Here is a 12,326-nt window from a genome sequence, read left to right as displayed (position 1 = left end):
ATTTATCCACTGACTTTACACTACAGCAGACTTTAGTTCAGAATCACTTTTCTGAAAACTTTAATTCACCCAAACCTGCATTTTATTTATTTGTTGAACTAAACCAAACGCACCATGTGTTTCCAGAGAAAGAGTGTCTCAAATCCTGCTGCTATGCTGAGAATAGATCTTCTTTTTCCCAAGAATGTTCAAACAGGATGTAGTTTTTCATGTTTAATGAGGCAAACCTGAAGAAACTTTTTTCAAGTTTTGCCTCAACATTGATCTATATGCTTGGTTTGCTTTCTTAGATTGTTGTTGAGCACACATACAATTTCTCCAGTGTTGTTTAAAAAAAAAAAGTTTTTGGCCAGGAAGTACTTCTGACATGACAATTTTGCCTCGCTTGATAAAAAGTTTGAACGCTCCCACCTTTGACATACAAGACGGCAGCATTTTATGTAAAATTTCTTTATTTTGTGAAACATTTACAAAGCATAAAAAGGAACTGAAAATTAAATTTCGCATGTGCATTCCTGACAGCAGTGCTGCTACAAGACGAAAGACAGGTAGTCACAAGCCTGGAAGCACAAAGAAAATATCCTATTAATATCTGAAATGAACACCAACTGTACGCGTGAAGCTTCTACACACTTCCCCTCGCTCCCTCCAACAGAAACAGAAATGCTAGCATAGCAGGAGCTCCAAAACAAGCTCACCTGGCAGCTGATCATCAGGGAGGCGTGGCTGTCTGTGTTGGGAGTCACAGAGAAAACCGGGCTGTGCAGACAGTCCTGCATGTGCTCCGACACCCTGCCCTCCAGGAGGCGCTGCAGGACATCTGGACTGATGTTCCGCTGCTGAGCAGACGAGAGAAATGAGAGAAGTGGCGTCGCTAAACATCACATCGCATGTAGCGTTTAATTCTACATAATTCATTAAACAGATGAGGACGAAGGTTTTTAAATGGGACAGAAATGGCTTTGGTTTTGTAATTTACTTTAATGTGTTTTTTTTCCCCCCCTTTTGTAAAGCTTTAGAATTTGCAAAACAACGGCTGCAGTACGTCAGTGCCAAACCTTTAGTCCACAACCGTACAACACTGACTTCCCATGACGACCACAGATTTGAAAAAGAAAATGTAATAAAAAAAATAGAACAGTGCGATACAAACCTTAGTTTCGATGTAAAGTCCACAAAGGCAGGAGATGAAATGGCTGTTGATGCTCAAGTTGTTCCTGCAAGACAAACAAACATGCCAAAAATTGTCTGTGCTCCAGCGGAAAACAAAAAAATGCTTAAATAAATAACTTTCTCTGGTTGCGGCCATATTGCTTAATAGTCACACTTACATGTGACATATGGGGCAAATGATTTGCATCTCATCCATTCTCTCCACCATAGAGGAGATGTACTGCTGCTCAAACTGCAGGTTCCTCTCATACTCGTCAATTATAGACATCTCTGCAACAGAAAAAAAAGCGCGCACACACACGCACACTCACACACAGGGAGAAATCTGATCAGGTTCACACACTGCAAAGTACCAATCTTTGTATAATGACTGGTTTCCAGATAAAAATCCAAAGTGTGATTCGTGTTTCTATTCAACCTCCTTTATCCCATGATGTCCCCTACTTCAGCATAACTATGCTCAGCTTTCTAACCGTTCGGCCAGACAGATATTTAAAGAGGAGGTGCAAAGGCAAATGAGGAGGATTAGCAAGTGATGGCGTCATCCAAACATCTTCACCACTAGCTGGACAGTGAGCTGTTAGCATGTCATGAGACCGATTGATTACCAGACCAGGGATCTCGGACCTTCAACAAACGCTCTTAGTAAGTAATAAAAGTTTCTTATGGAAGAATTGCATTTAATATCCACAAGAGAACACTAAAGTACCAGTAATGTGTTTTGATCTTTTTTCCCCCTTGACAAAGCGCTGCTAATCCACTTTTCCTTTTGTCACTCCACGTTAAGTCTCTCTGGTGGCATAGCTGGATCCCTTTTTATGTTTTTTATTTTATTTTAAAACCTAGCATTAAGAATAAAATGGCGGTTCTCTGAAAATTATGACAAATTTCCTAAAGTGGAAATCAAAAATTTTACGCTGACCTTTTCAGTAGGGCATCTAACATAATTTTAAAAAAAACCACTTGGATGACATCGTCATAAATTAAAAATTTCCTTTGGGATCAATAAGGTGTGTCAAATTGCACTTACTCTGATTCACTGAATAAAACACAATGTACTGATCACCTTGAGACAGGAGCTCCTGGTGGATTTCCTCCAGCACCGCCAGTTCATCATACTCCTTCATAACACTGAACATCTGCTAGAAAGAGAAGATGTCAGAACATCTGTAGGTGTTGTTAGAGACGGGTCAGCCGTCTGCGGCGGAGCCCGACCTGTGCCACGTCGTGAGGGCCCCATAGTGAGGGAAGCCTCTGGTTATCAGGCTGCAGAGCGCTCCATTCCTCCTCCATCACCTCCTGAACGATGATGGACGGCATGGAGCTGCTCCGCGGCTGCTCATCTCCCATCTGCCGGTATCTGTCCAGCAGCCTGGAGCGGCTGTTCTTCAGCCGGTCCACACACCGCTTTAAAAAAAAATGCAACAGAAACAAAAGTGAAACAACTTAAAAACAGCATGACAACAAGCTAACTGAAGCTAATGTTAAAAACAGAATGTCAACAAGCTAACTGGAGCATGTGCTAAAAACATCATGACAACAAGCTAACTGAAGCTAATGTTAAAAACAGAATGTCAACAAGCTAACTGGAGCATGTGCTAAAAACATCATGACAACAAGCTAACTGAAGCTAATGTTAAAAACAGAATGTCAACAAGCTAACTGAAGCTAATGTTAAAAACAGAATGTCAACAAGCTAACTGGAGCTAGTGCGAACCTTCCGGTAAGTTTCCTTCCATGGCGGAGTGGTTCCTTTGTAAAGCGAACGATGTCGGTCCAAATCGTCCATGAACACAGTTACATTTTAAGTACGGGGAGACTTCTGAAACTCTTCGGTTATTTAACCTCCTGTCCCGGAAGTGGATCTGCAACACTGCGGAAGATGTGATGGAATATGTAGTTCTTTTCTGTCTTTCTTTCCTTTTTTTTACCCTGAACTTATTTCATGTTGAAAACGATACAATTACGAGTTTAAACAAAGAAGGTAAAATAAGATGAAGGATTATGGGAAAATAACAAATAGATAAATATAATTAACTTGATCAAGTCCTAAAAAAAGAGAGAGGAAAAGAAAAACAACAATAATTAATTTATTTCATAAATTTTGTAGCATGCCTGTGGTTAAAATTTCTCAGTTTTTACCTTCAGGACAAAAAAGTTGGACATCATTGGTCAAATTCTAATGAGTCTATTGTTATGTAAGAAAAAATAGACTTTAGAATGATAAAGGAGTTTATTATCAGATGAAGGGTGAATGAAAGAACACAGAGGTTGCTTGAACATTCCCCACAAACCCAAATGCAAGGAAAACTTTCCAGTTTGATTGAAGACATTCCCTTGAAGCTGCAGTGTGTGACTCTGATAAAAAGCAAAACATGTTTTGTACATTTTCTTTAAACTGTTACCATGTTGTGATAGTAAAATATGAGACAGATAATCAGTGAACATTTTTTTTTAACTCTTCTGGTCTCTGTTCTCCTACTGCCATCTGCAGAAATACAAGACGCAGTCAAGAAACAACCAATTAGAGCCAGGGGGAGGGTACTGACACTGACAATCATCCTCATGCACATGCTGCTCACTGACCATCTAAAGCATGCAGGAGAGTAGAACATCAGGACCAGAACTGGACATTATGAAGCTTTAGAGAAAATGTACAGAACCTTTTCAGAATGTTCACGTCAAATTTCTTTAATTCAGATTATAAATGCCGACTGAAATATGAACACAAAGGGAGTCAGACAGGCAGTGGTGGAGGAAGCATTCAAACAATGTATTCCAGAAAAAGTACCACATTAACATTTTTACTTGAGTAAAAGTAAAATAGTACTGACTTTTAAAAATACTTAAGTATTAAAAGTAAAAGTACTTGCTGAATGCATTACCTAGTCAGTAATACAATGTCATTAAGTGTATTTGTCGTGTTTAATTTTAATACATCATAAATGTGCCATTTTAATGAACAATACCACAGATAAAGCAGGTTTTAATTGTGTTTACTCTCTGTAACAGTTTACTGATTAAGATATGTGATTATATGCATCATAATTTCAGGGATGGAAACATATTGTCTCCTGTCCTAACATTGCATGAACTTCACCTTTTTTTTGCCACTAGTGTCATTTATTTTGAAAGAAATCCAACAGAAAGGTGATGGAAAGAAGGTGGGTGGAGGAAGACATGCAACTAAAGAGCGGCGTGTTGTAGTCAAGACCACCAAACCTCACGACCAAGTCAAGGCCAAGACCAACAGCCAGCGCTACATGACACAATAAAATTAAGTGTACCAATCAAAATTGCTTCTCAAACTGATCTAAAAAAAACCTATATATTAAATACTTGGAGCTAAAATAAATTTAATCAGTATCATAATCAATTTAAACTCTTCTTCATTTTGCTTTGCTTCCATCTCTGTGCCACAATCTGCAGAAATCTCCTGTCATCCCTAAAGAGATAAGGCCCTGGGCGGTTGCCCATATCGCCCATGTCAGAAAACACAACCGTCTGCACCATTGAACACAGTGATTAATTAAATCAATTAATTAATACACTCTGTTTGAAAACTTTTTTGGATGCGAAATATGAATGGAAATGAGTTGAAAATGTCATAAAAATGTAATCAATTTAGTCAGATCAGATTCCTCTAAATCAAATCAGAATAAAAACCTGTCCCGATTGAGGAAAATCACTGTCATTTTCTGGATCCGACGGTGCAAAAATAATCCTAATTCGGTTGAAAAACAGACAACTTCCAAAAAACTTTTTTATTTTATAACCCAGTGTGATGTTTTTTTTGTGTGTGTTGTTTGTTTTTTTGTTTTTTTTAACGGAGAAATCCGATAAAATTCCCTGGATGAGGCTGTCTAGTTATCCTCTGGTGGGGTCTGATTCATAAAAACCTGTCAGCAGCCCCCCCTCCACTCCCCCCGCCCGGGCGCAGCAGCCGCCGCCGCAGTTTCAGCACCGCGGACAGCGAAGCTCCTGATAGGCCCCGGCAGCCAGCGGCGGGCCAATGGCTGCAGCGGCGCGGCTGAACACTCAACACCAGCAGCAGCATCCCGGCAGCAGCCAATCAGAGGCCACCGCTTCCCCTCACACATCCAACCCGAATGACTGCAGATGCCCGCATCGCATACAAGCAACGATTCTCTCTCTCTCTCTCTCTCTCTCTGGCAGCTTTACAGAGAGAATATCTGCCATCTATTTTTGGATTTCATCTATTCCCCCACGCCACACGCACACAGACACACAAACGCACACACACACACTCCCCCTCTTTCGCGTTTTCAGCCTTTGTGTCGGTTCAGGGATCAGAACCTGTTGTCTCTCCTTTCTGTCTGAAGGTCCGTCCGAGCTGTGAGCAACAGCCTCGACCGACCAGGGTGATCTCTTCTGAATGGAAGACATCTTCCCTCGCGCTCCGAGGCGCATTTTCGCATCTATCCCGGGCCCGTGTCCCCGAAGGAGGGGCCCCCAGTGAGCGAGGCAAAGGGGGGCGACCAGAGAGACCACCGGCTGGGGGGGGGAGAGAGGGGGGAAGAGAGAGAAGCGCGTCAGGTTCTGTTTATGTAGGCTACCATCCGGGACGGATGCCGTTTTGAGCCGCTGCTGGCGGATGCCGATGGTGTGCAGATCTTTTTCTTTTTCTTCTTCTTCTTCTTCTTCTTCTTTCGATCTGAAAGCGCCGATCCGTCGAGGAAGAACACATGGATCCCACAAGGAGAGAGGATTAATGAGAAGGTAGGAGAAAACAGGAAGGGCAGAGACGTTTTTTTTCTTTTCTTTTTTAATGAAAGGCATTCCAGATGAAATACACATTTTGCTTCAGCGTAACCCCTCTGTACTCATTCTGATTGATTCATTCATTCAAAAAAAAAGAAAAAGAAAAAATCAGCATGTTTCTGTTTATTATCCGGTTGTTGTTTTTTTTCTCGGTGTGTTGATGCAGCGGCTGCTGCTGTCTGCTGGTGGGGGTGGATTATTCAAGGCTTCCATTTTGGAGCTAAGATGGATGCCTGCGCACATTTCTTTTCACTGCCTCTGCATGTGGCCCTTTTTCTCGCTCCTTATATAACGCCGATGATCACCAGCTGCCTTTTGCCATGGCAACGAAAAGAGCAATATTCCTCCAACCTGCAGCGCGGAGATGCTCGACGTGACCTTGTGCCGCGCAATGGTGCACTTTCACCATTCACCACCACAACACCTGCAGGCCTGCACTGATTGCACAAGACGTTTGATTTACACTATGTGGTGTAGAAGTCAAATTGTGAAAAAAAACAAAAAAAAAACAATTGTAAAATAAATAACTACAAATAATTTTCTGCGGTTGCTTTTATATGCAAAAGTATTGAATTCGCCCACATTTTGTCACAACCACAAACTGTGACGTGTTTTACTGGCGTTTAATGTGAGAGAGGAACACACAACGCTGGAAGAAAAATGTCTCCAAACATTTTTTTTTTTTTTTAGAAATGAATAGAAATCTTAAAAGTGTGGCACACATTTGTATTCCGTCTTCGGTTTGTCAAATGACCTGTTGGCATTGCAGTTGCAGCAGCAAGTACGACATGTAAGACAGTGTGAGACGACTGGTCTGTCCCCCGTTGGGAAAATTTGGTCTTAGAAGACAGGAGACAACGTTGCATAGCAACCAGGACTGAAACAAAAAAGCGCAGTGGTGCACGATGTTAATATGCAGAGGAAAACTTAGCTACTTCAAATAGAGATACTTTGTTTCCCTTTTAAAAATAACTGTTTAGCACTCGACTAACAGTTGGCTTCAAGTTTTCGGCTACTAGTTTGATGGGTGACAAGTAGTTGACAGATTCTCCTCATCTAGTTATCTGCACTTTCCTGAAATAATGGTCCAAGTCATTTTTTGCCAAAAAAGTGTTTTTTTTTTATTACTTCGGCTGTTTTTACAGGAAAGGAAAGTGATGATATGAATCTCTGCATCTCCTCCCAAGTTACTTCAGACGTTGTGGTATCTGTTTAGGTTTTGTTAGCCCAACTGGAGCGCGGTATGCCACACCCCCTCTATTTTCAGATGATGGATGGGTGGATCAGTCAGGAAAATGTGTAGTCAAAACTTTGGATTTTGTTTAAGAATCTATGCTTAAAAATCTTCTCTACAGCTATATCTCTGACCGGTGTACTGTGCTCCTCGTTCATCACGACATTGTGTTTCGGGGCGTCTGAGTGAATGAGCCTGACCACACAATTACATGCATCATTTTCTTTGACTATAGGGGAAACCTAAAAACCTTGCTTCATTGCTTTCTTACCTTTCACTTTGCGTCTTTGTGGTGGTCGAGAGCAGAACCAGAGACACAACGGAGAGGTTCTCATCGGAGCCAATCGAGATCCGGAGCAAAACAGAACTGAGAATCCAGGACAAGACCTTAACATTGTTGTTTGCAGATTTTCTGCATCCAATCAGACTGAGCTCAAGCTGCTGTGTAAAGAAAAGCAGGAGAAAACATGACAAGTTTTGCAGCTGTGACTGCGCCGAAGGTCGAAGCTGCGCTGATGCACGACTGACCAACAAATATCACATAACGTTGAAATAAAACAAGTTTACATGTGGCATCAATGTTTTAGCAAGGAGCTCAAGTCTCTGAAATGATTCCCTAAAATCTTCCAGGAAATATGTAGAAAATAGGAGGTTCATGCTTCACGTTCAGAAAAATACCATAAGAAAATGCAAAGCTTCTCCAGTCACTTAGCCTGAGTGTAAACCATGGACCTTCATGATCACTTGATTAACATCTTTTACTGCATTATTGGAACATTTAATAAATATGATTGTAGTCCACCTCAGTATTGAGAAGCCAAATCTAGATGAAAAGAAAAGAAAATTGGCCACAGAGGAACACGTCAGCCAACAAACTCTGAAATCTCGAGATTCATTTCACATATTTACGAGAGGGAAGAAAAACTTGCATATTCTCTGATGTTATCAAGTCATACATCCGCAAAACAAACTTTATAATTTTTCCAAATTTACTCCAAAGGCAAAACTTTGTGACAAGAAAACTGATATTAAGAAGTCAGAAATAATAATAATAATAATAATAAAAAGATCAGAAATATTTGGGACCCAGAAACATTCTAAAGTCATTTTTTGTCATTTGTGACAAAATAAATGTTCTCTGAGATGGAAGTGGTGAATCAGAGAAGTCACATCTGGATATTTTTCAGAGAGTGAAGCAGGAGATCTGAGATAACATGACATCTCTCTGGTGCAGCCTCGATGGAAGCCATGTTGGAGCTTCTTGTGCACCGTCTCACTGTCTGCAGCAGGGAGAAACAGCCTGGATCTACCACTGACACTCTGGAACATTTCCAGGAACAAGAGAGACGACACAGCAAAGGCAATACTGTAATACTGTACAGTAGTCAAAAATAGCATACTCAGGTGAAAAAAGAAAATAATGGTGCCAGTGAGTGGAGTGATTCAAATATATATATCTGCATATATATATATGTATTTATATATGTATGCCAGATGTGTTTATTTGTGGATAGAAAGCAACAAGAGAAATATTTACAGGAAATGAAAAAGACGGCATGTCACTGCAGGGATGTGAACGCACTGAGTTTGAGTTCGGAGTGATGATGGTTTTAAAGTCTAACAGCTGCAGCAATGTCAGATAACATCATTTCCATAAACAGTGCCTGATAAATAATAATTAAAATAAATAAATTAATAACATTTCAAAGATAACAAACACCGTTTTTATGATCGTTCACCTGTTTGGCTTGATGGAGACGATGTTCTGAGGGAAACTCAGAACACCAGACCCAGACATCGTAGCATTATTGCCTCCATAAAGACTTCTCCTGGGCGGGCTTTAAAATGTCATAGAAACATTTCTTTGTTGAAGAGTTCTACTGAGAAGAAAGTAGAAAGACTTTGGCCATTGGTCTTTTTGGGGTTGTGGACAAACACAAGCAAGAACATGTAGACGCTGCTGTCAAAACATGGTTTTACATCGATTGGGACAGTCATCATATTTTGGCCGGCCCTCTTGCCAACGCATTGACAAGACGGTGATGTCACAAAAAGTAACTCACCTTGTTGTAACTCACCATCAGGACACTGTGCATGTGAGCCCCATGCATCTATATCTCCTCATACTTCACTGATGCTATGGGACTTGGTGTTCCAGAAAATCTCTGTCGTTTCTTCACATTTTGTTCCACTTAACAGCTGACTTGTGGAATCAATCATTTCTGCGATAACAATGACAGACTTCTATTTGTTGTAAAATATCTTCTTCAGTAACTTTGCCGTCCTGTTTTCTGTTTGCAGGTTGTTACTCCTCTGAAAGTAAGTCGCTCTGGCCCCTTCAGAGCTCTTGGTCCTCACCAGTCAGAGAGCTTCTCCCCGTTGAGCCCGACCCGACTGAGGAGTCTGATCAGACATCATGGGAACGGTGCTGTCGCTCTCTCCGAGCTACCGTAAAGCCGCTCTCTTCGAGGACGGCCCGGCCACAGTGGGCCACTACACTGCTGTTCAGAACAGCAAGAATGCCAAGGAGGCTGCAGCGGCGGCTAAGTCCCTCAAGCGCCCCTCCATTATTAGCGCTTTGCCATGGAAACGAATCGTTGCTGTATCAGCAAAAAGGAAGGGTTCCAAGAAGCTGCAATCAGAAGTTGGGGACGGTGGGAAAGGGAGCTCCCCGGACGGCCACGCAGCCGCCACCACCAACTCAGCCTCCAACAGCCTCAAGCTAAAAAAGTCTCAGTCCTGCGCTAACCTCACATCATACTCCTCCGGTCAGGACCCCTTGGCTGCCACCACCACTACCTCCTCCCACCTGCCCACCTCCAAGACCGTTGCAAACGTAGCTGCTGTAGTCGCCAAAAAGAATTCCCTCACAGGGCCTGGAATCCCGCCTTCCACCGCCGCTGGAACGCCCAAACGCATCATTGTTCAGGTGAGGCAAATGTCACGTTGTTCATCTTTCTGCCTGAGCTCAGCAGGAACAACAAACTGATGATAAGTCTTGCGAAAACTCTTATGAATCTTTTGAATATGTTTTAAAGAGTGCGCTACACAAACCAGGTGACAAATCATATTCGAGGAAGCTTGATGTCTCACCTTTCGTTAATTAATCAATCAAATCTGCAGCTGTTCCATCGTGCGCCTTCTGCTTTTTTCCATTGACCTGTATTGTCTTTTCTGAACCCCAGGCTTCCACCAGCGAACTGATGCGTAGCCTCGGAGAGTTCCTCTGCCGCCGTTGTTACAGACTGAAGCGCTTGTCCCCCACAGACCCGGTGCTGTGGCTGCGCAGCGTAGACCGCTCCCTGCTCCTGCAGGGCTGGCAGGATCAGGGCTTCATCACTCCAGCCAACGTGGTCTTCCTCTACATGCTGTGCCGCGACGTGGTCTCGTCCGAGGTGGCCTCGGAGCGGGAGCTCCAGGCCTCGCTCCTCACCTGCCTCTACCTTTCCTACTCCTACATGGGCAATGAGATCTCCTATCCGCTGAAGCCCTTCCTGGTTGAAGCAGAGAAGGAAGCCTTCTGGGATCGCTGCCTGGAGATCATCAACCGGATGAGTGGCAAGATGCTTCAGATCAACACCGACCCACACTTCTTCACCCAGGTGTTTGCCGACCTGAAGAATGAGAGCAAGAAAGAGGAAGAGAAGACCAAGCTTCTCATAGGCCTTGACCGATAGGAGGGCTCTGGGAGGGGAGTAAGGAAAGGTAGAAGGATAGCGAGGTTGCAGTCAGGGAAGGCAAATGGGAAACAGAGTTGTCTTCACTTAGAGAGATACAGTTGTCTGGCGTCTCTGTTAGTCCACGATTGACCAAATTTCTTGTTCGTAGGTCAAAACATTTCAATCCATAAATAGAAATGAAATCACCAAAGTCAGCAAATGAGTCACTTTTACACAAAACAGATTTACCACGTCAAAGTCAATACAGTGTGACTGTACCTTCACACCAGTCACACCGTGTCCCAGATTATTATGCAAATGATGTTTTCTCCGATTTTCTTAAATGGTCAGAGCAAATGATGGTGAGTGTCATTTTCAAGTCATGAAGTATTTCAGCATAAATCAAATTTTACTGAACAGAGCTTCCCCATGAGGACAGTATATGTTTTTCAAAAATAAACAACTCAAAATGCACTATTCAAAATTATTATGCACAGCAGATTTTCTAAATATTTTATGGATTATATAGAACTGCAAACGGTCATTCTTTGACTGTGCAGCATTAAGTGATGCTGCCTGAATTCAGGCTCCAGAGGCTCCAGCAGCTTCTAATAACCGTTTGCTGCTTTGTAAGAGCATTTTAACAGCTGGACTCTTAATCCCATGAATTTCTCTAACAGAAACCTTCCTCATTGTGCTTTATCTGTACAAACCGTCTTTCTTCTGAATCAGCCACAAATCTCTTCACAGTACGATAACGCTGCAGTTTTCGTTAAATATCTAATGTTTTCATATCTTGTCATACGGCTCTATACTGTCTGATGATTTTCATCAGCAGAGATTCATATTGCTTGAAACCTGTGGCCTGCTTAATAATGTGGAACATCCTTTTTAAATAGATTTCCTTTAACTGAGCTAAACTAATCAACCAGCTCTGAAATTAATTATAGTGATTCCAAGAGCCCTGACACACAATACCATCTAGAAATTTAATAGCACAACAAAAAAATATATATTTTTATGACACTTTAACCCAATTTGCATAATAATTTGAAATATGGTGTAGTTCACTGGATGGGATCAAAAATATGACTTTTCAGCCTGAATAATTAAAGTAACTTGGCTTGAAAAAAGAAATCTCAAGAGATTTTCTCTAACTACATGTAAACACTGAGCATCATCCAAACGGGGAAAAATGTCTTTTGTAGTGCCTTGCAAAAGTATTCATACCTCTTGAACTTTCACACATTTTGTCTTGCTGCATCAAAAAAAAACTGACCCACATGATGAATTATTTTATTGTACACATTAAAATAATTAATTTTTATTGGGACATACATGGCTTACAGCAAGAAGATAGGATTGTTTCTAGAGTTGAACAATATCAGTACAAGAAGTAATTGAGATACTATTTTTGAAAACTGCAATGAGAATGCAACCGAGCCACTCTTTCTTCACAATCCTTTTGTGGTCGAGCA

The 12,326-nt window shown here is 41.7% G+C and overlaps 2 protein-coding genes across 3 annotated transcripts; one reads left to right on the top strand and one right to left on the bottom strand.

Moving 5' to 3' along the window:
- Nucleotides 1-440: 440 nt before the first annotated feature.
- Nucleotides 441-9,497, bottom strand: rpain (RPA interacting protein). Of its 2 annotated transcripts, XM_055035186.1 has the most exons (10): nt 9,253-9,497; nt 8,929-9,069; nt 7,461-7,630; nt 2,891-3,046; nt 2,389-2,580; nt 2,240-2,312; nt 1,332-1,443; nt 1,154-1,217; nt 699-839; nt 441-560 (listed from the first exon to the last, which is right to left on the bottom strand). In XM_055035186.1, exons 4-10 carry the CDS (start codon nt 2,960-2,962, stop codon nt 531-533), a joined length of 684 nt encoding a protein of 227 aa, XP_054891161.1. In that variant the 5' UTR covers nt 2,963-3,046; nt 7,461-7,630; nt 8,929-9,069; nt 9,253-9,497; the 3' UTR covers nt 441-530. The 2 variants fall into 2 exon arrangements, with proteins under 2 accessions (XP_054891161.1, XP_054891162.1); XM_055035187.1 differs by lacking the exons at nt 7,461-7,630; nt 8,929-9,069; nt 9,253-9,497 and having other exon boundaries at nt 699-836.
- A 99-nt stretch (nt 9,498-9,596) lies between these two features.
- LOC129363221 (cyclin-dependent kinase 5 activator 1-like) lies at nt 9,597-11,686 on the top strand. The gene is made up of 2 exons (XM_055035185.1): nt 9,597-10,118; nt 10,375-11,686. The coding sequence occupies exons 1-2, from the start codon at nt 9,606-9,608 to the stop codon at nt 10,864-10,866; spliced, it is 1,005 nt and encodes a 334-aa protein (XP_054891160.1). The 5' UTR covers nt 9,597-9,605; the 3' UTR covers nt 10,867-11,686.
- The last annotated feature ends 640 nt before the right edge of the window (nt 11,687-12,326 follow it).

Source organism: Poeciliopsis prolifica, unplaced genomic scaffold (assembly GCF_027474105.1).
Source record: "Poeciliopsis prolifica strain line A6 unplaced genomic scaffold, Auburn_PproV2 SCAFFOLD010, whole genome shotgun sequence".
Lineage (NCBI taxonomy): Eukaryota > Metazoa > Chordata > Actinopteri > Cyprinodontiformes > Poeciliidae > Poeciliopsis > Poeciliopsis prolifica.
The sequence above is the reverse complement of the archived record's forward strand: the minus strand, read 5'-3'. Positions and strand labels throughout refer to the sequence as shown.

Excerpts from the sequence above, each read along its gene's own strand:
- rpain (XM_055035186.1), bottom strand. The coding sequence starts at position 2,962 with ATGGACGATTTGGACCGACATCGTTCGCTTTACAAAGGAACCACTCCG. Across the intron at positions 2,581-2,890 it reads GGAAGGAAACTTACCGGAAG|CGGTGTGTGGACCGGCTGAA; the intron begins GTTCGCACTAGC and ends TTTTTTTTAAAG. Across the intron at positions 840-1,153 it reads GACTTTACATCGAAACTAAG|CAGCGGAACATCAGTCCAGA; the intron begins GTTTGTATCGCA and ends TCGTCTGCTCAG.
- LOC129363221 (XM_055035185.1), top strand. The coding sequence starts at position 9,606 with ATGGGAACGGTGCTGTCGCTCTCTCCGAGCTACCGTAAAGCCGCTCTC. Across the intron at positions 10,119-10,374 it reads CCAAACGCATCATTGTTCAG|GCTTCCACCAGCGAACTGAT; the intron begins GTGAGGCAAATG and ends TCTGAACCCCAG.